General features: G+C 36.8%; 3 protein-coding genes across 3 annotated transcripts; 1 reads left to right on the top strand and 2 right to left on the bottom strand.

Moving 5' to 3' along the window:
• Nucleotides 1-631: 631 nt before the first annotated feature.
• Nucleotides 632-4,624, bottom strand: LOC132038277 (transcription and mRNA export factor ENY2). The gene is made up of 5 exons (XM_059428968.1): nucleotides 4,453-4,624; nucleotides 4,236-4,323; nucleotides 4,031-4,125; nucleotides 1,521-1,597; nucleotides 632-1,165 (listed from the first exon to the last, which is right to left on the bottom strand). Coding segments are annotated over exons 1-5 (339 nt in total). The 5' UTR covers nucleotides 4,455-4,624; the 3' UTR covers nucleotides 632-1,088.
• Nucleotides 4,625-6,406: 1,782 nt separating this feature from the next.
• LOC132038251 (SWI/SNF complex component SNF12 homolog) lies at nucleotides 6,407-9,400 on the bottom strand. The gene is made up of 2 exons (XM_059428944.1): nucleotides 7,447-9,400; nucleotides 6,407-6,798 (listed from the first exon to the last, which is right to left on the bottom strand). The coding sequence occupies exons 1-2, from the start codon at nucleotides 9,012-9,014 to the stop codon at nucleotides 6,732-6,734; spliced, it is 1,635 nt and encodes a 544-aa protein (XP_059284927.1). The 5' UTR covers nucleotides 9,015-9,400; the 3' UTR covers nucleotides 6,407-6,731.
• A 3,205-nt stretch (nucleotides 9,401-12,605) lies between these two features.
• On the top strand, nucleotides 12,606-17,865 carry LOC132038240 (small ribosomal subunit protein bS21c-like). Its single transcript, XM_059428934.1, has 2 exons — nucleotides 12,606-13,096; nucleotides 17,539-17,865. Exons 1-2 carry the CDS (start codon nucleotides 12,675-12,677, stop codon nucleotides 17,645-17,647), a joined length of 531 nt encoding a protein of 176 aa, XP_059284917.1. The 5' UTR covers nucleotides 12,606-12,674; the 3' UTR covers nucleotides 17,648-17,865.
• Nucleotides 17,866-22,968: the final 5,103 nt, after the last annotated feature.

Raw genomic sequence — 22,968 nt, 5'->3', positions numbered from 1 at the left:
GCCTGGGATCGTATGTATGTTCTTTAGTTATTAGCAAAGACGGGGATGATTTTGATTGATAATTGGCAATTCCAATTAATTAGTTGGGGAAGAAAGTTGGGAACGGCTACTTTGATGGGTCGGTCTGTTAAGTTCTGTTAGTTTTAAAACCTCACTAAGATTAGACTAAAAAATGCACCAATTTTGTGTAATTGAAGGACTATTTGTGCCGCTAAGGGATTGAACTCTCATTTTACCCGTAATTGATATGATTTATATAAAATGTCAATGAGATATTTTCTAACCACAAGTTTCAAACATCTTTCTTTTTCTTAAACTCCATATTCAGTCAAACAACTCCACATAAATTAAGCCGAATGTAGTAAGTTACAACAGCAAATCTGTAGTCCAACGAGGATACTACTGCATTAAGCACCGCAGGATGAAAAATAGTGAAGTGCCTAAAGAAAATTTGCTTCCACGTGAGAAAGTTGCTCATTATTCTTATCATATTATTGCTTAAAAATACTTAAATATGTAATCAAAATTAGCTGGTACCTCCATAAGGCCTAAAGGATGGTAAAATTCCTCCACGCTTTGGCATCTGGTGGGTTGAAAAGATTTGAGAACAGGCGCAAAACAGGACCAAGTAAGATGCAGAACCTAACTCTTTATGGCTGTGAGTAAACCAAGCTAGATAAAACACACATTTAGCAGGCCTTCACCAATCCCCCAGTACATACACCAATAAAGTTAAAAAACAGAGGGGTGATCTGCTGCATAGGTAAATACAATACAAATTACTCTTTCCTAAAGAGTAAAGACCAGGGACAATCAGAAAACAGATAATTTAGACACTAAAAGGTGAGGGCGATGCAGTGGTCAAACTCTCAATTCGGGGCCCTCAACGTAGACTACCACCAAATACCAAATTTATTCAGTTCAATGGAACTTGGTACAAGCAAACTGCCAATAACACATCTTCTCATACGGCTCCTCACTGCCTCATCGTGGTCAGTCTAGATAAGTGATGCTCGAAGATGAATGAGTTAAACATAACGCCATATCTTCACCTATGCTGCTACCTATTCATGCATGAAGCTGTTGAATCAAAGAGGGGTGGCAGACACAAGAAACGTACGAATTCTCTGTAGCAGCTCAGCTTTGATCGGATCAGGAATTGAAGCTGCAGCATTCAATAAGCAGCAGAGAAGTTCAGCCAAGGTAACACCAATACGCATATAATCAAATGCAGGCAATGCAAGAGCAACATTTAAAACATTCCAACGATCATGAAGCTGGGAGAGACTGAATAAGAGACAGGATCAGAAAATCTCATCTCCCAGTGCCATAACCAAACATGGTAAGATGATTACTCAAGGAAATATGTCAAAATCAATGCTCTATTATTGCTTAAAGAAAGTTACAAGATTAAGAAGAAGGAATAGCTTTTAAGCATAAAGCCATTCCTCCTTCAGGTGTGTGTGTGAGTTTATGTGTCCGTGAGAGAGAGAAAGTGAAAGAAAAGACAAAGCCCTTACCTCTGCCTTTCGGGGTAATCACATGTACAAGGTCATCAATCGTTACATTGTTCCGTCCTTTCTTCTTTATATATTCCCTAATGTAAAGTGTTGACGGAGAATGAATGTGACAAAGGTTACACGTCAAATTGAAAAATTGGTTGCTCTATGTACACAATAATGACCAGCATACCAAAGTTCAAAGAAGATAAAGAATAAGCTAATAACTTGGAATATTTATTTTTAAGTACCCTCAGAGGTAGAAACAAGTGCATATTAAGAGCTGAAAGATTGAGACAAATAGTTGTCTTAGACAAAGCTTGCACTTCAAGACAGCCCCACTGAGGCTTCTTATAAGCAGGACCTTAAATGTAAAACGGGACAATAAATAAAAATACAAAGAGAACTTGTAGCACAAGGATAACTAGGACGAGAGCTTTTGGTTCTTATGAATCATTTATCTTCCCCTGTATCTTCACATACCTTCCTTCTCTTAATTCGTCTTAACTAAATAACCTCTCACTACTGAACTGATCTACCTTCCCCTCGTCTACAACTCAAGTTCTGCCACAATAAGTGTCCCTAAGTTGACTGTAATCACCAAATCAACAACCTCAAAATTGATAGTTAACATAATTTTCAAATTTAAAAGACAACAGAGAGTATCACTAAACAATGAAGTTTTGGCCACAACATACCACATAATCTAACAAGAGCATATGGTCAAAATTCACAAGTGCACCATCGACACCAGCTTAAAGTAGTTAATTTGGGGAGAAGTAATATTTTTCCCTTTCTTCAAATAGAAAAAAATTACTGTTACTACTCAAACAAGTCAAGCATTTCCATTACCCCTATTTTATATGTTCTCTTCCTCCACTAATCAAACAAGTCAAGCATTCCTTAATAGATCCTCTTCTGTTATGCTTCATATCCTGACTTCCCTTCCTTGCTTTAGGCCCCTCATCTTCCCTTCCATCTTTATCCCTTCCTTTTTGAGAAAGTTCTCTTATTTTTTATTTTCTGAGTAAGTCCATCTCTATCCTTTCTACTCATCTTGTAGTTGCACCACCCCCCCCCCCCCCCCCCGACAAAAAAAACCCCCCAACTCCTACCTCCAAACACCCCTCTTTGTGACATAGTTCAACCATACTGGTACTGCAATTGTATGTATCAACATATGATAGATTTATTCAAGTCTCTGCAATTAGCACGACTAACATGCAGGATGACTGTCACTTCTTGAACTCATCTTTCTTTCAAATTATTTGATTATTATTTTTAATCCGCGTGGTCTGGTTGAATGAGAAACCATCTAGTGACTTTTTTTGTCGGGGTTTTGAAACAACAAAACAGAATTTTATTACTTTTTGTATAATCAGGGGCAGCAATCTGATTAGAGAGGTTTATGAAAATTGGACTTTAGAATTAGGATAATATAGTTTCTTCCCGTCTATTCCTTTCCTTTTAGTTTCAGTAGCTGAACTAGAACAAGTTGGGAAGGGTTGTCAGTCGTGGACACTGGTTCAGTAAAGCGAGGGTTGAAAGTAGGGCAAAAGGTTCTTTTGCACCCAAGGGTGTAGATTGTGGCCTAGTAGTCATTAAGTGGGTTGAAAACCGTGAGATCTCAGGTTCAGGTCCCAGCGGAGACAAAAATAATAGGTGATTCCTCTTTTTTCTTCTTTTGTTTTTGTTTTTTGGGGGGGGGGGGGACGAAAACAGTAGGTGATTTCTTCCCATCTGTCTAGCCTTGGTGGACAGAGTTACCCAGTACCAGTACCTGTGCTGATGGGAGGTCGTAGGTGCCTCATGGAATTAGTCGAGGTGCGCACAAGCTGGACCAGACACCATGGTTATATAAAAAAAGTTCTTTTTTTGGTTTGGGAAGGAGGGGAGAGGGTGTGCAGATGTTTGGTGTGTCTCAGACTGAGAGATAATATTTTTCTTGTTTTTTTCATGGGGAAGGAAAAGCCCATAATACCAAAGTGTGTGAAGGCGGAAAGCAATCGATGATTAGAGTTAAGCAGCAGTTGGAACACCCTACTTGTAAGTGGTTCCATTGTTCAAGTAGCGTGGAAAGACTTGAATTACCTTCCTTTCTTGTCACACACCATTTGGGATCTTTTCCCCTTCATTTTTGGGGCGGGGAAGGTCTGGGATGAGGGGCAATGGAAAGGCCTGGTAAGCATTGACCCACATGCACCTCTAGAATGCAAAGCAGTGATGCACACAATTGCATTTACCTTGCCAGAAAAATAAACAGAACTATGCAAAACAAAAAATACTTTACCAGTTCAAAAAAAAAAAAAGATTGTCAAGTATGCAATTATATTTTACTTGCCAGCAAAATAAGAAAAGTAATTGACTTTCCATTGGGGCTTCATTGTGGCAAAAGGGTAAGGTAGTAGTTGCTGAGAAACCGATTAGAACTCGTGTATGAAGAAGTAGCAAACTCATTTGGACAAAGCTTATGCACAAAAGATACTGCATTCCAAGTGATTGAAACAATGTCACAGAGAGAGAAACATTACCTACAAAGAGCTTTCATTTCATCTTTCCACCCAGACTCAACAAGTCTTTCCCTCAAAAGCTCCATTAAACGTTCTTTTTCCCCACTCTCAATCAACTAAAAGAACCAATTTATCAAACATTAAGAAATCATACAGCTCATCACCAACAATAAACAGCAAACGATATTTCCACAAAAAAAAAATTAATAAAGCAACTAAATTTGACCTTAATGCTGATAATTTCCTTAAGGGTAGGTTCCTTTTCTCGATCATCCCGTGTATCAGGTGTTGGTGGACGATTTACCGAATGCCTCCTAATATATATAACATTACAATTCAGAGATAAAAAGTATTAAACAATGAGTATGATTTTTAACAGATAAATTACAGATGGTAAGTTTTAACTTCTAGCTAGGGATTCCAGTTAGAGAAAGAGAAATTACATGTTTTTGATCTGCCAAGAAAATCGAACAATCTGATTGAAGCTTCGTGTCTGTATTTAGAGACTTCTAAGTTCAATATCCCCCTTTTCTAATGTGTACGACGCTGTTCCTTTTTGCCTTTGATAAGGATTTTTTTTTTTCCACCGCCTTTAGTATAAGGATTTATTTGACCCAAAGTAGTAAAGCACGGTGATTAAGAGAAAAAATTATGGCCATAATATTTATTTATCTGATTATAATTTTTTAAAAACCCAACTCTTAAGTATTTCATAAACTGCTCAGTAACCGTAAAATACAAAATTTAACTTAAATTATTTTAAAGTTTAAAAGTTACTACCATTTTTAAACGATTAAAGAGGAAATGTTGTTAAATAAACTGAAACAGACTGTTACAACTACAAGTCAGCATGAAGCACAAGGGACAACTCTAGTTAAAATAGTACTAATAGTATTTCTACTTTCACATTTTGTAATATGGCACCACTTGTTAATGATAGTCGGGTTTTGTGTTCTCCCGACCCACCGAATAGGGCTTTAATGTCAATATGTATAAATAGACAGTATAAGTGCCGGTAAGGCCCAATGCTCCTTTGAGAATATATCTTTAATTAACATCTGAGTTGTTTGTTAAGCGTAATCAAACTATGGGTAGAGTTTCTTCATATTTCATTTCAATTTCTTTTCAAGAGAAATATTGGTGAAAAGGTTGAAATGTGCAAAAAAGAAAAGCTTATAATTTATACGGGCTACAACAAAGGCTAGTAGATTTAAAATGTTTATTCAGTGTTATATTCACTTTTAATCTATCTACTATGGCAGCAAAAAACATTTTTGCACGGATATTTTTCCTTAAAAAAAAAAAAAGAAAGAAAAAAAATAATGATAGTCGGGTTTTGTGTTCTCCCGACCCACCGAATAGGGCTTTAATGTCAATATGTATAAATAGACAGTATAATATAGGGCCGGTAAGGCCCAATGCTCCTTTGAGAATATATCTTTAATTAACATCTGAGTTGATTGTTAAGCGTAATCAAACTATGGGTAGAGTTTCTTCATATTTCGTTTCAATTTCTTTTCGAAGAGAAATGTTGTCAAGGTGGAAATGTGCAAAAAAAAAAAAGCTTATAATTTATACGGGCTACAACAAAGGCTAGTAGATTTAAAATGTTTATTCAATGTTATATTCACCTTTAAGTGACGGGGCGTATCTACTATGGCAGCTAAAAGAAAAGAGCATGAATGGGTAGCCCATGTTTTAAATAATCCTACGACATGGTTTGTAGCATTGTAGTCCATTTTTAGAGGGGAAAAAAATTGAATAAACTTTTTCGAAGAATTTCTATTAGAAAGAGTGTTTCGAAAAATGGTTTTTGAAAAACCCAAATGACTTTTTTCCCTATCCACCATTCATAAAAATTTCTAAACAACTTATTCTTAAAAAAAGAGTACAAACAAACACCAACCAAACGCTGATTTTTGGAAAACATTTCCAGTAACTCTAGGAAATCTAGATTGGGGATTACTTTTCTTTAGTAATAGGACAATTTCTGACATCCAAGTACAATTTTTTTTAACAATCTTCTTTCAAAAATACTTTCGAAAGAAGCAAATCAAAACGTTTTCGAAACAATCCCAAAGGATATCGAGTCAGCAGGAGTAGCCTTTTGTAGGAAGTTCAGCAGGAGATTCAACATTTACTCTCTCTCTCTGTATATATTTATATATATATATAAATCAATCTTGTATGTATAATATAATTTTCTGGTAAAATGGGTTCAGACGCCCCTGGGAAAGCTTTAACACAAAGTTGAACCTCCCGCCACGAATCCGAATTAGTCCAGCCCCAAAACAAATACCGAACACCGGGTGAAGAAAAACAACGGCTGGACAAGAAAGTGATGGAATAACAAACGGACAGTAACAATACAGTGACATTGGAAAGCTGGAATACTAATGAAGATCAATAATCTAAGCCCTATCATCAGATATTAAAGATCCAGATATCCTTCACTTTTACATGCTTTGTCGCACATAACAACAAAGATTTTTTTCAATTATGAAAGTACAAATACTGAACTTTCTATCCATAACGCGAGGAGACGCTTGAACAGACAAGCATATTTAAGGCTTGTTCCACAAGAGTTCTTCCCTCTACCCTCCCCCCCCCCCCCCCCCCCCCCAAACACACACCCCAACCCGATAATGCGAGCAAAACCTACATTATGAACTTTTTGAGATAACAATGCTAGGATGTCTACTAGGCAAGAATCCAGTTCAGTTCATCCACTTCCATGTGCATCAGAAGCTGGCTTGCGATTAATGTAGCGGATAACAGCATCCTCAACCCTGGCAATGAAAAATAATATGCATTAGTGTCTCCATACATCATTTCAACATTGCATAATTGTGCACCTTAGACAGGCTACCAACAATCGTGATGAGGTCCACAATATCTCGAATAAAAGGGTTGATTACACCAACCAGCTATCTAGTCTTAAAAAAATTGTCCCTTTGGTTAAATTTGTCTTGTTAACCCTCCTTTCTTTAGTATTAAGTTTGATTTCGAGTGATATTAAGAACCTTTTAATGTATATTTAACTTCTTTGATAAATGACCCTTCCATATGTCATTTGTGCTGATATCTTAAAGGGCACTTAAAATTAAAGGGAGGTAACTAGAACAGAAGTTAGTGCAATGAAATAGAACAAAAATGACATGACCTGTAACAAAATCACATGAAAAATAAACAATGTAATTGCAACTGAATTTCACCAGTTCTTAATTTAATCCAGCTAAGGAGATAAATATATGTTGGGGTTAATCTATGTTATATAACTTTTTTCCTTGGTGAGAATTGTTGTCTTTACCAAATTTCCAAAACTTCAAATTTTAAGCTACTCCGTATGATAATAAGCAATTTCACTTCCAAGAATATAATGGACTAAAAAGCAAGGACAAGTAAAATCTAGTTGCAGCAGGCAAAGAATTAAATACCATGGTTGGCTATAAAACTGAGACCGACGCTCTTTCTCAGCATTCCGACTTGCCTCCCCAGCAACAGCTTTCAGATCCTTACTCTGTGATTCTAGAAGTGCATTAATAAACTCAATAGGAGATTGACTAAAACCGAGAAAAAAGGCCCTTCTCCTTCGATGCTCATGGATCTTCCTTATGGCAGAACAAATTGCTTCATCACAAGCTTCAATCTCTTTGGTCTTTTCTGTATTGGCCAGCAGAGCATTCAGTTCCCTCTGGATAGGGAACGGCACATCAACCAATACATCGTAACATGCAGTTCCCACAGGATTATTTCCAGAAAGTTTAATCCTATGTTCCAAATGTATTGGTTGTGGAGGAGACAAATGAGGTGTGATCTTTTGCGTGACTGCATTGAACTTAACCTTTCCTTCCCCAAAAACTTTCTGAAGTGGAGGATCGCAGTTGAAGAAAGAAGGATCATCAGGGTTCTGCAACTTTCGAGCCTTAACATAATGCCAGATAGAAGAGATAATTCTTGTGCGAGTCTCAACCTCAATACCTAACACTTCAGTTAAAGCTGGTGAGAGTTTGTATTTCTCAGGCATGTAATTCAATTCCAGTCTTAAATTAACAGTAAACTCTTGTTCTCCCTTTCTTTTGACCTCGAAACCATCCTGAGGTGCAGGCGATCGCGCAGAATCCCATATAATAATATGGTTATCAGGATATAGTTTCTGGTCCAACGAAATAGAGACTCTTTTAAAGAAAGTCGAAAACTTTGGGTACATGGGGCTAGATTTCTGAAACATGGCAGCTTGATCAGGATCCATACCCTCCTCCATAATCCTTCCTACAATCTTAAGTGTCCACGTAGGAGGTTCAGCATTTGGCTTCTTAGGAATAGTCCTAATCTGATTAGCAAAAGTATTAAACACATAAATCCGAAGCGTTTTCTGAATAGTAGGCGGATTCTTCAATGCCTCCTGGATATCAACTTTCTTTCTCGCTAAAGCAGAATCAACCCTAGATTCAAACTCAAGTAACTGAGTATAAAGCGCAGATTCAGGCAAAATAGCCGCCACTTTCTCGTGCAAATGCTTCTCGGGTAGCTTCTGTTTTTTCCTACGAGCAGCAGCCGAAAGATCCATCGTCCTCATCGGTGACACCGTGTTGGTAGTCGTAAACGCGGGCGGCCTCACCGGAGGCTTCTGAGGCAACCGCTTCGCAGACCCGCTTCCTGACCCGAGATTGCCAAGAGCATGGGCCTGGCTAAGGGATAAACCCTGAGCTTGTAATTGGGCCTGGAATTGGGCATGGGCAGCCTGTGCTTGGGCTTGGGCTTGGGCATGTGCCTGAACTTTCGATTGTGCTTGAGCAATGGCTTGAGCATGTGCTGCAGATAGCTGAGATAACTGAAATGAACCCGGAAAACCGGGCATCTGCTGTTGTTGTTGGGGTTGGGGTTGGGGTTGGGGTTGTGATTGTGATTGGAGATGTGCAATTGGATTTCCAGGTGGTGAATTTCCAAAAGAGGATGAACCTCCAATGTTCTTGTTAGGGTTATTGTTGTTGTTAACAGACATAGCTAAATGCAACACTTAGAAAATATCTCCAATAGGCATCAAAGTAGGGTTTTGTTCTCAATTCACTCAAAATCAGTGACAAAACAAATTAGGGCTTTTTATGTTAAAAGATGGAAAGTAGGAAATCTAGAAACTTACAGCTTGATTTTTGCCACAGAAAAAAAAAAAGGATAGAGGAGCGTTTGGATTCGCCGGAAAGTGATTGCACAGCTTGGATCGTCTTTCTTAGCAAAAGAGTAAATCGACCCTACCTACCTACCCTGGAGATATTGTGTTGGAATTCGAAATCCAAAATGCTGTTTGGGCTTCTCTGAACCAAACAAACTCCTGGAAGGTATTTGGGCTTTGTGAATTTGAAAATCTGACCCCATTCTGTCCGCACCTCAAATACTCTCAGAAAAGGAAATTTTATTGTCACATGATTTAGGAGTATTATAATGATATTTTTAAATAAATAATTATCTAATTTAATACTGTATAATTCTTTTCAACTTTTAGTAGTTTAATCCTATATTGTACATCTTGATCTTAGACTCATATTTTGATAAAACTTATCTCTTCCAATTTTCTCAAATTTCTATCACCCTCCAATTCATTTGTTTCTCTCTTTCAAAATGTATCAACGACCCGGTTTAATACTAATGGGATTTTGGAATATGAAATGGAACGTAGTTAAACTTTACTTGGTCGCTTGACTTAGCTGCTAGATTTCTTTCTATTTGAAGTTGGGGCTAGAATTTTGCGAAATTTGAGATTAATTGTTGTTGAAACTCTATTTGGTGGTTGTTGTTCAAAGTTGAGAGGCGTGTTCCAGTTCTGATTTGAGAATTGTTATGAGGTAGAAACCACATAACTTGAATTTGAATTACGAGCTTTAAACTTGAATTTTTGAATTTGGATTTTTTGAATTGTTTTTCATTGGGTGTTGGTTAAAACTTAAAAATATGGTAAATCTTAAGGAGCTTATATCTCAAATTTGAGGCAACTTGATGGAAACTAAAGGTGGGTTTGGACGAATTTTCAGTGGCAGTTGGCGTTGTATGTCTTGTGTATCTATGTGTATGTATCTTCACTATACACATATCTTTGTATATATCATATGTATATCACGTACATCAATATTATATACATGACATACCGTGCCATATATATATTATTTACTACTAGTACCACCTTTATCACTAAAAGGGTTAGGGATAGTCACAACCATCATTTTTTTAGTAGACGTGATTTTCAAAATATAATGAAAAAGGTATGAAAATTAATTGAAATAAAAGACACAAATTAAATGCGAGAATTAAATAAATTAAGGGATGGAACGAGTGTACTAAACGTCTCCATAAAAGCAAACGTAACCATAAATGTTAAAATTGAGACTTGGTCACTTGAAGCTTGAAAGTTGCTCCAAGTATTGCCCAATTCACAAAAATAAAATTATTTCACTAAAGATGATTAGCAAATATTAGAGAGAGAGAGAGAGAGAGAGAGAGAGAGAGAGAGAGAGAGAGAATTGTGTGAAAATGAATAAGGATGGAGGGGTATTTATAGTTTAGGACTAGGGCCAAAATGTAATATATTAATGTTTAGGGTTTAAAAAGTTTGGAGGGTTATTGGGGGGGGGGGGGGGGGGGGGTCCCAACTACCGGATTAAAAAAAAAAAAAAATTGCGAAATTGAACTGGACGGGACCGGGCCTGACCGGTCCGGGGCCAACTAGGATTTTTCCTAGGGCCCACCTCATCCCCCTAAAACCAATGAGATCGGGTCAGTACCAAGAAAGGACCGAGCCGACCCGGCCCACTAGCACCCTTACACGTGATAAACAATGTTGTAATGACGTTTCACAACTTTGAATTTTGATTTCAATCCAATTCAAATTAATTACCTCCAATGTTTCCCAAATGTTGTTTATGGCCTCGCCAAGATGTTCCAAACGAATTACAACCACCCCCACTCAGAAAATAACTGACAAGATTCAGATTTAAACAGAAGCTTCAAATGAGTCATTAATGGTGATTCTTCAAATATTTCTTCAACCATTCATCAAATTAGAGAACATGAATTTAAAGAAGCCATTGGAGGTGTGCTTGAAAACTCTAGGAGAGAAGATAAGAAGAAAGGTGAGGAGGAATAAAGCGTGTGATTAGTGGCTATAAATCTTCAAACTATCTCTATTTTGCGGATCTTATTGAAGATTGTGTATATTTAAGTGAAGATTTTGTTTCTATATATTAAAAGTGAAATCTAGCGCGAGTTATTGTAAATATGAATTTTATTTCGTAATCTCCGTTAAGGGAAGCCTTGGTGCAACTGGTAAGGTTGTTGTCACGTGACTCGGAGGTCACGAGTTCGAGCCGTGGAAACAACCTCTTGCAGAAATGCAGGATAAGGATGTATACAATATACCCTTTTGGTCCGGCCCTTCCCAGGAATAGCGTATACCAGGAGCTTAGTGCACCGGGCTGCCCTTTTTTATTTCGTAATCTCTGGAATTCTTCATTCAAAAAACTATTCAATTGCCCTAGTATTCATTTTTTGTCCCCATATTTGCATATTTTGCAGAAATAGGCATGTTTGAATTTACCAGAAAAGCAAATGACATATTTTCCGTTAAAATAGAAGGCGGTATATTGCAAGCTTCCAAAATAAGCTATGGTCCTTGTAAATTTATGACGATTCAGTTTGATTTTTAACTAATTCAACAGAACAACAAGGTTGTATATAACATGAAGTCATATATGTTTGTCATGATTTGCATGCTACATACTTCTTTGTTTGTATTTTTGAAATCACGATGATTTAGTATGCTTTGTGATTTAACCAACAAGACAACTAGGTCTAATATAACATGGAGTCATACCGATCTGTTATGACTATCATGTCACACTTCTCAAATATATTTTTATCTTTTTTGTTTGTAGCTTTGAAATTATCAAAGAGAAGCACCGTAGGTGAAATGGAGTAAATAAAGGAGGGGTCATGAATTGAAAAAAAAAAAGAAAAAGAAATGGTGCTTGGTAGTTTTAAAATTATAAAATAGTACCATAGATAAAATGAAATAAGTTCGAAGGGGATAGTTTGTGCTTAATGGATAACCGTTTATTTTAGTTTTCAGGACCAAAAGCGTTAACATTTCACATACATTTGGACTATTTCTATCAAGTAATATATATCAAGGACTAAAGTAATCCAACCCCCTACATTAAGGACCCGTTTGGCCATGAGAATTGTTCCTTTTTTCCCGGATTTTTTTTCCACTTTATTTGAAAATCAGTGTTTGACCATAATAATTCCAAATACAATATAATCTTGTATTTAGAATTTGAAAAACACTTAAAACCATGTTTTCACTTCTTTTTTTCTACTTTTTTTCACTTTCAGTACATTTAAACAATCAAATATTTTTTACAAAAATCATAACCAAACACAACTCCATTTCAGCTCCAACTTCAAAATTCCAAATAAAATGAAAAATATTTGGTTTTCATGGCCAAACGCCTGCTAAACACCATTTTGATAAGTTTTCTCTAAACCATTTTAGCTGGTTTGGCATTCTCACCGAATTTATCAATATTTTTTTGAACATACAGTTAATAAAACAGGATTGTCACTTTATCCAAAAGGATACAGTTGCTCCACAGTGCCACAATCCAATTCCTCAATGGCTATCTCATCCATAGCCAATCTCTTCTCCTTCTTCACCCCTTCCAAACCCCCACCCCCTAAAGCACCCACTCTACAATTCCCTGATTCACTCTCTTCTTCAAAACCGAACAACAATGATTCTTCTTTATCCATAGACAATCACAAGCCAATATTACCACTATCTTCTTGTGATTCTGATGTTACTGCCGTAGTTTGCCCTTCACTTGCTTATGCGAATACTCTTTATTATAAGTCGGCTTATAATGTTCAGGTGATTGTGGGTGATAATGAACCTGAAGAGAAGCTTATTGGAAGGTTTCGTAGAGAGGTAATGAGAGCTGGGGTTATACAAGAATGTAAACGGAGGAGATATTTTGAGAATTCGCAAGATGAGAAGAAGAGAAGGACACGTGATGCTGCTCGCCGCAACCGTAAGAGGTTGTTGTTTTATACCCTCATAACTATTTTGTTTTGGCTTTTAATCTGTGTTTTGCGCCTTTGTGCTTTTGTTTTGCTTCTCTGTTAAACTGTCGAGAAATGTTTAGTACTATGTTTTATGTCAACTTTAGGTATATGCTAGAATTTGTAAGTAATTGAAGTTGGTTGAGGGTGTGTTCGGTATGGAGAAATGCTTTCCAATTTTCTCATGTTAGGTTGGTCAAAGTTTTTGAACAACATTTTCTCTACGAAAACAAGTTCCTTAAAAATTGAGGAAAGTGACTTCCTTAGTGGAAGTAGGGAAAACAAGTTCCACAAGTTGCATTCCACATTGATTGTGTCCTCACCCCACCCTCCAACACTGTCATCTTCACCCCTACCCCCGTAGCCCCCATCTCACCACCCCACCACCCCCACCCCCCACCCCCACCTCCCATAGTATTTGTCTATATCATAGACAAATGCTTTTAGGATAATATGTTTTGCTTACATACCGAACACAAGAAAATAAGTAAGAAATGGAAAATATTTTCCAAGAAAACATTTCCGTGGAAAACATTTTCCTTCGTACCAAATGCACCCTTAGTCCTTTTGGTTATTCCAATGTGCAGTTGGTACAAATTCAAATCAATCAATTAGCTTGGTTAGTTTATATGTATTAAGAATCTAGCTTGAAGTGACAATGCAAACCAAGCTCGATCGTGAGAGCTTCAATGAAGAATCAACAGTTTCTCTCTCAAGCCATTGGCAAAGAGGAATTGAGGAAATAGAGACAGATATTGGGGAAAACAACTTGATTGATTTCCTTTGTGTACAAGCCTGTACATATACAAGTAAGAACAAAAAGATCTAAGCTCCTCTTACTAACTTACAACTGTCACTGAGCTGGCACTACACTAACCGACTATCACTAACAACTAAACTAACAGTGAATTGGCTAACTAACTAACTGTCTGAGATTAATTAACTAACTACTTCTTAACCACCCCCTCAAGTTGGACGTGTTGAAAACACAACCAACTTGCCTATTATAGCAGAATGTTTAATCCCTGTTAGAGCTTTGGTTAATACATCTGCTAACTGATTGTCTGAGGCAATATGATGGAGAGAAATGAGCCTTCTTGAAGCATGTTCCTTACAAAATGACAATCAACTTCTATGTGTTTGGTTCTCTAACACAGAGTTCCTAACAATGTGTAAAGCTGATTGGCTGTCACAATATACCTCAATGGGGGTTGGCAATGGCACTGTAAGTTCCTCAAGCAGCCTGCTTAGCCAGACAAGCTCACCTACAACCTTCCTTAGTGCTATATAATTTGCCTCTGCCGAGGACAATGAGATAGTTTTATGTTTCTTTGATTTCCAGCTGATGGGGCTGTTTCCTAGCAGCACAGTATATCCACTGATAGATTTTCTAGAATCTGGCATGCAGCACAGTCTTAGTCACAATATGCCTTGGCATTGTAGCCCTGATCTTGGGACACGAAAATGCCTAAAATAGGATCACCTTTGAGATACCTTAACAAGTGAAATGTTGTTTTTAGATGAGGTTCTCTAAGGTCCTGCATAAACTGGTTGAGGTGCTGAACACTGTAGGCTATGTCCATCCTTGTGTTAGTCAGAAAATTCAACTTTCCAATGAGCTTCCTATAATAGGTAGGATCTGGCAAAGGTGCTTTGCATGAAGTTTTATTGAGGGATCAAGTGGAGAGGTGAAGCCGCTCAAGTTCAAAATGTCATATTCCTTCAACAAGTCAAGCAAGAACTTCCTTTGTGATATGATAACCCATCTTCTTTGTAAAGGACTTCCAGTCCTAGGAAGTAGCATAACCTCCCCAGGTCTTTAATCTTGAACCTGTCATGCAGGAAATCCTTAAGCTCCTCAATTTCTGACGTGTGTTCCAGTCAGAATAACATCATCTACCTATAGTCATATACAACCACGTCTTCCTGTGGAATAAGGAGTAGTCATTCAAGGAGTTTGTGTAGCCTTTAGAGTACAATGCTTCAGTCAACTTGGCATAACACTGTCTACTGGCTTGCTTCAAGCCATAAAGGGATTTATTCAGCTTGTATACCACTCCTGGAGTCTTCGCTACCAGCCCTAGTGGCACCTCCACATACACTTCTTCATGCTAGTCCTCATGGAGGAATGCATTATAATGCATTATTCACATCAAGCTGGAAAATGCTCCACCTCTTCTTTACTGTTGTAGCTAACAAAGCTCTCGCAGTGGTCATTTTTACCAACGGTGAGAAAGTTTCTGTATAGTCAATCCCCTGTTGGGTGTATCCTTTCACCACAAGTCTTGCCTTGAATCTCTTAATGGTTCCATCAGCTTTGTGTCTCACTTTGTACGCCCATTTGCACCCTATTGCTTGTTTTACATGTAGCAAAGTTATTAGATCCCAAGTATGGTTAGCATGTAGTGCCTTAAACTCTTGTGTCATAGCTGCTTCCCAAGCAGGACTCACAGCTGCCTCCTCTTAAGAAGAAGGCTCATTATCATTGCAGATGTTTCTTACAAGTTTCTGACTCTCATGGTTTAAGACATCAATTGATATGTGCTGGTTTTTAGAAAACAAGGTATTAAGGGAAGAAGTCCTATTGTCAGTCTGACTAGATGATTTGGCTACGGTGGCTGATATAATAAGGAAGTTTGTGTTCTCTTTGTGTCTTCTAGGTGCTGAAGCTGACTTGCCTGTATGAGGAATTAAAAGAGGAGTCTGTCTAGGGATTGTGTTAGGTTCAGGAATGTTGGCTTCAGGAGAGTTTTGTGATCCAGCTGATTGGTCAAGTAAGGTGTCAGTATTTGTTCACTTGCATCAACACTATTATCTATGTCACTTGGCACAGCTTGTGGTCCAGTTTCAATATAAATATTATCGATGGAAGGTATGGAATTAAGGACAGAAGGAAAAGTTGACACTTCAGATGTGATAGAAAAAGAAAAAATGTTTTCTTTGAAAATTACATTCTCTAGAAATGTGTGTCCTGTTAGTGGACAGACTTAGAACTTTGTAACCCTTTGATCCAAAGGGTCGAGATGTGGGTTGTAGTCCTGGGGGGGAATTTAACTCCGTGTGGCTTTGATACAGTTGGATAGCAAAGACAACCAAAAGTTCTCATGTTCGAATAGAATGGCCTAGTCTTGTATAAGAGTTTTTGTGCTTTTTTTGTTCTCGTAAACTGTCGAGAAATGTTATGTAAATTTTTTTGTCAATTTTGAGTATTTGGTATTGAAGTAGGTTTAGGGTGTGCTCGGTATGGAGAAATGCTTTCCAATTTTCTCATGTTCGGTTAGTCAAAGTTTTTGAAAAACATTTTCTCTAGGAAAACAAGTTCCTTAAACATGAGAAAAATGACTTCCCTAGGAAAGTAGGGAAAACAAGTTCCACAAGTATCATTCCACATTGATTGTGTCCTCCCCATCCCTACCACCCCACACCCCTACCCCCACTTCTCATAGTATTTGTCTAGATTATACACAAATGCTTTTAGAATAATATTTTTTGTTTACGTATCGAACACAAGAAAATAAGTAAGAAACCCACTTATTTATCAAGAAAATATTTTCCATGGAAATATTTTTATTCATACCGAACACACCCCTAAGTTGTCTTGTGGTCTATCGAAATGTCACAACCTAAGCCCGTGACACGTAATGTCCGCTTTGGCCTCATAAACTTCAAAAAATTGTCCCTTGGGCTACACCATCACCGATCCAAAAAGCATGCATACCATGTTAACTTATATTCTATCATGTTAAACTTATATTCTATCTTATAAAACAAATCACTTTTCTACCCTTTTCCTATGTGGATTTGGCTAAGGTGTCATGTGCACCCATGCTGGAAAACTTGCATTCTAAAAGCCTGCCAGCTACTTTTGATCTGCCCGCCCTCCGTTGTTGGGCATCGCACGGAGTCTCTTGTGTCATAACTTTAAAGCGGACCTAAAAGTCTCTGCAGTTACAAAGCTTCACTTTGGTATTGCCACTCAATTAGAAGGCCTTATATCATGTTCGTGGCAGAAGTGAGTTCTACTAACCCTTGGTTATTGCGCTAGCATGTGTTAGCTGCGAAAGCCTCATTTCTTGACAATAAAGATTGTGCTTCCAAGCTTCAAAGAGAAAAGTTGTGCAGGATTTGCATCCTTTCTTCATTGGCTTTTGTTCTTGGTCGATAATTTTGCTATCCACAAAATGTCGAATTGGTGAGCTTTGTCAAGCTAGTGATTTGGAATGAGACTTTGATCCATCAACCCTTTCATATCAACGATTTTTAGTTTTATGGTTTAGAAGATTTTATAAATTGTGATCATGACCAACTTATGATTTTTTTTTTTGAAAAATAACTTACCTGCAAAATTTATATTATCCATTTTGAATTAATGATTTATGTATTTTTCTATCATTCTTATGTCCCTTCTATTGGAACAGACGTGGCCCACCAAGAAATTTCTCAGAGGATAAGCAAGAGACAACTAAGAACAAGAGGGATGACGACGGGGAAGATAACTGGGAACTTCCTGAGGGAGGTCTTCCCTAATGATTTTATTGTAGTTTCTTTTTCCTTTTTCTGGTCCTTCTGTAGAAATGTTGTTTATTTTCCATTTTGGAGAGAAGTCTTTTCATGTAATTTCCCATGGTAATCAATTTCGTTGATATTTCCAACTGCATTACCTGATTCTTTGGTACTATATACTCGTGAAAATGTAATTGTTAAGCCTACTTCAAAGTGTACGAGTTTGTGCTTGCTGTTTCATACGTCTGATCTCTCAAAACGACAAGTTACAACTGCTAGTTGATAGGAGAGAAAACTTAATGTATTAAAGTTAATTACATTGCCAATTGACAAAGTTGGGAATATTTATTGTGGAATTAACAGTCTCCAGCCCGGACAGAGTGAGATGATGAATCCACAGAATCTTTCTAATGTGGAGGAATTATTTTTATTTCATCCTCTCACCATATTGATTTGAATAACATAAGGATCTTAGCTACATGGAGATGTGTTTTCCCGGGAACATTTCAATTGTGAAGATTGGGTCCAACAGGGACGTCACTTCTTGCTTGTGATTGGGAAACTCCGACCAGTCAACAAAAGTATGATATGATCCGTGCATAAGTTACTATAATAAGAAAAATCTGGCTCCAGGTAGCGTAAGGGAGTGCAAAGGGGAAATTCATGAGGAGAGAAAATCTGATTCCTGAACTTGAAAGGTATGGCTACTCTCTTGTTTCCTGCTGAACCATCTTCTCAATATATGATTCAATAGTTTTTTAATATTTTTCTGTGCCCTTTCTGTAGCACAAGCAAATGATCAAACTGATTTCTAAAAAACGAGAAAATTGAAACTGATTATGAATTTGAGAGAAGAATACGTGTTTCCTGTTGTTGTTCAAAATGGTGAAATTGGGTTGAAGTTCAACAACATTGGTGCTCTGTGTAATTTCAAGGATACACTTGGAGTAGGTGATGCTCCTCAGAAGCCTGATCCTCAGAAGCCTGAGCTATTTGCGACGAGCAGCTCAGGAAGATATTAAGGCTTTTATCATTTACAACCTGAATTGACTCCACTTTTACCTTTGAAATCTGCAATGCAGGTACAAAACCTCAAACAATCTTATGGTGGCACAAACTCTTCTAGTTTTGTTTGAAAACTTCAGAGAGTCATTTTTTGTTTAGGCTACTAGATAAGAATTATTATGTCTCCTGCAATATACCCGGAGTTAGTTTCCGCTTTAGAAAAAGAGTGCTAAGTGTTCTAATTGAACTTTGTCATTTATAGCGTTGAAGTAATATTCTTTTGTTTGGTGCTCCTTGTACAGGAAGAATGATTGCTGAGGCTGGGGTCACTGGAGTTCTGGTAAATTTCATCAATATCTCAGGGTGTGTTTGGTATGAAGGAAAATGTTTTCTTAGAAAACTAATGGGTTTCTTACCTTTTTTTCCAGTGGTAAGTAAAGAAATATTATTTCAAGAACATTATATGTAATCTAGCAAAATACTATGTGGGATGGCGTGGGGAGTGGGGTTCAGCCGTACGGGGGTGGGATGGTCAAGGATTAGGGGTTGGGGATGTTGGGCGGTGGGGAGGAGAAAATGAACTTGGAATGCCACTTTTGCAACTTATTTTCCCTACTTCCAAAAGGAAAGTCATTTTTAAGGAACTTGTTTTCCTAGAGAACGTTTTTCAAAACATTTTGACTAACTAAAAATGAGATAAATTTTCTTAAAAATGTTTTCCTCCATACCAGACATACCCTTAATGTCCAGTATTTTTCAAGGTCATTTTGCACAATAGAAAGAACTTATCAGCAGCTTGTTTTTTGAATAGTTAAATCGGAGCCCTTTTGTTTATTGGCAATGTGAGTTTCTTAAAGTGTTTATATTGGTAATGTGAAAGTTCTTACTGCGCTCGCTGGTCTTTTGACTCCGCCAAATGAGTTCTCACAGTGTCCCTTATGGGTCATCTTCTTCTTGTCTGCCGCAGAATCTACGTGTGAATGAGCATATTGTCCTGTGGGAGAGTTGTTAGAGAAGGACAAGAAGGTACTTGTGCTCTGCTAGCTGACATAGCCAAAAACATGCCTCTATGTTGTATACACTCCTATTAAATAGTACTTAAAAATATTATAAAACCAATGAAAGGACTATCACTTTGTGCTTAGCACTCTCATTGCAGCGGCGGAATCAGGAATTCTGACAAGGAGATTCGAAAAAATGCATGATTGTATCATCTAGGATTTGAAATTGTAACCTAAAGCGATCTTTAACCACCTTTGACACTACGCTAAAAGCTTTTGTTAAAGGAGGATTTAACAATCTATCTATATACAAAACCTTTTTGCTTTCATTGCCCCTGCTCTGTTGCCTGTTGGTACGTTTCTGCGGTTAGCAGGTTACTGCAAGTGCGATAACTCAATAGCGGAACGTTTAATTTGTGCAGTAGAATCAACTCTATGATGAAAAGTTTCTACAGAGGATATATCCTTGAGCAAAGCAACTATACCTAGGAGTATGAATTATGAACTGTTTATTTTACCAAAATGGTTCTGTTTATACTTTCATTGTCAAATAACTAGAAAACTAAATCTATAGGGACCATTCCTATACAAGCTCGTACAAACAACAGCTGTCAGTCAGGGACACGAGAACTAGACCAAATAATATGAGGCAAGTTAATTATGATGTGACCTACACAACGTGATTTTCCTGTTAATATCCTTTTGGGGTCGAGGAAAATTAGTAGGCCAGTCAAATCAATCAAGTGCTTTTTCATATCTATTTGATTAAAGTATTTATGTGTGGTAACTCCAACTTCCAAGTCAATCCCACAATGAACTTAGACGGTTTTAGTATTTGTGATTACAATGACTATTAACTCCATAAGGGGAAACAGAATAAAGGGAAAGATTTAAATAACAGAAGGAATAGATTTAAAGTGATTTAATAATATAAGGTTTGAACCAATATTTGCATATTCATGAAAGAAGTGTTGCTCTGTTGCCTGTGTTTTTTGGTTAGCGGGTGAGTGAATTAAGTGCGACAACTCAATAGTTGAACACTCTTTGTTGCAGTGGAATTAACTTTGTTGTAAAAATGTTCTAAGAGAGGACTTAAACTTTTAGCTATTGTATAAGAATTCATATTGACGGTATATTCTACCAAAATGGTTCAGTATTTTCTAATTTCTAGAAAAGTAATAATCTTTAGGCGCAGTTCCTATACAAACAAGAGTTGTGCTAGTCAGAGACACGAGAACAACTAAACTAAACAAGACGTGTTTCTTCGTGTTATTATCATTTGGGGCGTCGATAAAATTACAAGGCCAGTAGAATGTAGAAATCTAATTAAAGATCAACCAAGTTTTTGTTTCCTGACCAATTTTCTTGAAAATATTTGTTTGGTGGTTCAGAGTCAATCACACAAGATCTTGTACAATCACGTTACCTATTTAAATGTCAAAAGGAATATATATAATTAATTTGAAAAGAGAAGACATCTAGTTTTGAACAAGCAGATATTGGTTTGAACAATTAATAAGAAATGAGAAGCAAGATAAATGAGTTGTTAAACTAAATGGACGGAATTCAAATTCTTGGCGTGTTTCATCGACTTCTAAGATGTCACGGTATCTTTAGTCATTTGCCCTTAAAAGCATCTTTTGTCCTAAATCAATGGCGTAATAGATGCCAAGAGGGGCCTTTGGTGCTTACTACTTGGATAAGAGTCAAATGCCTAGCTGGAGGATAAGATATGACAAAATTAATTTTTTTGTGGGTTAAAGTGTATAGGTCTAATTAGGGGTGTACATGGACTGGGTTGGTTCGGATTTTTTAAACACCAAATCAAACCAATCGCGTCGGGTTTTTAAATTTATACACCAAACCAAACCAATAAAATTCGGGTTTTTCAACCTCGGGTTTTCTCGGGTTATTCGGTTTTCTCAGGTTTTTCGGGTTTTTTTTCTTTTTTCAGAATAGTCTTGATACAATACATATAACTTTTACTTCAAATATTTCTATCCTAGTAAGATACAACTATATAATTAAGGTGTTTCTTAAGAAAATAACACAAAATGTGAGAAGAGTGATGACATTGTATTAAAATATTCAACAAAAACTAATAAAATCGGTTAAAATAAATATTGCTAATTAACAAGCCATAAAGAAAATGACTATAATCTAAAAATACTAAGTCATGCTAAAATAAGCACAGCTAATAAGTATTAATTACATGACAAAGAAAAAAAACTTAAGTTATGTATTTTCGCTCTCTAAACTAATTATGCAAAACTAAAGAATAGATATCCAACATTATTGTCATTCTAGTGGTAAATTGAATTTCTTTTGTTAGCGTTAGTGTTGAGTAGTTTTTAGTTTGAACTTTATTTGAGTTACAAATATCCATAGGATATAAAACTTATTGACATTCAAAATTAAGTTCAAGCTTGAATAATATGATAATAGATAAAAAAAAAAACTACGAAAAAATAAAAGAAATATTTATAAATTCCATTACAAATAAATATTTTTATGTATAAAATATTTTAAAAATTGAATACATGTAATATCTGGTTGGTTTGGTTCGGTTTGACTTTTTTTTAGTTAAAACCAAACCAAACCAATTATGATCGGGTTTTTTTTCTCAACACCAAACCAAGTCAAACCAAACCACTAGTCGGGTTTTTTTCTCGGTTTATCGGTTTGGTGCGGTTTGTCGGTTTACTTTGTACACCCCTAGGTCTAATGTATAACTAACTAGTTTTAACGTAACATTCTCTTTTTTGCTAGATTGCCTTGCAATCTGTGTTTGTATATCAGAGGTATGGTCTAGCCCTCCCTTTCTTTTGTGTTTGCATAAAATGATATACAACATCCCAGGACTCTTATCCTGATTTTTTTTTTTTAAAATGGCGTAATAAGTTTTTCACTATAAATGCTTAGATGTTCGAGATTTAATATTATAGATATACGTACAAAAGGTAATATTTAACCCAAAAACAACAATATAATTTCTCGACAGATGTTCAATTTATCACCTTTCGCCGGCGGTAATTCCGGCATAATCATGAAACTATTTGAACTTTCAGGAAGGCAATGGGATCGAGTTGGGAGGAGTGGGTGGTAGTGGAGGCATTTGTGTTAGAAATTGAGTTGTGGGTAGCACCATGTGGGCTGACCCGACCCATATAGAAGAGATAAGTAAGGGAATTTACAACTCACCCAATCACTTATAAGTTAACGTGAAAGGGACGTGGAGAAACAAGTTTTTTTAGAACCGTCACTTCTCTTCTTCTTGAATAAAAAAAAAAAAAAAACTCCTGCTTCTCTAACTGCGACTACTTCTCTTCTTCAAAAGGA

Source organism: Lycium ferocissimum, chromosome 2 (assembly GCF_029784015.1).
Source record: "Lycium ferocissimum isolate CSIRO_LF1 chromosome 2, AGI_CSIRO_Lferr_CH_V1, whole genome shotgun sequence".
NCBI lineage: Eukaryota > Viridiplantae > Streptophyta > Magnoliopsida > Solanales > Solanaceae > Lycium > Lycium ferocissimum.
This window is presented reverse-complemented; position numbering and strand designations above follow the sequence as displayed.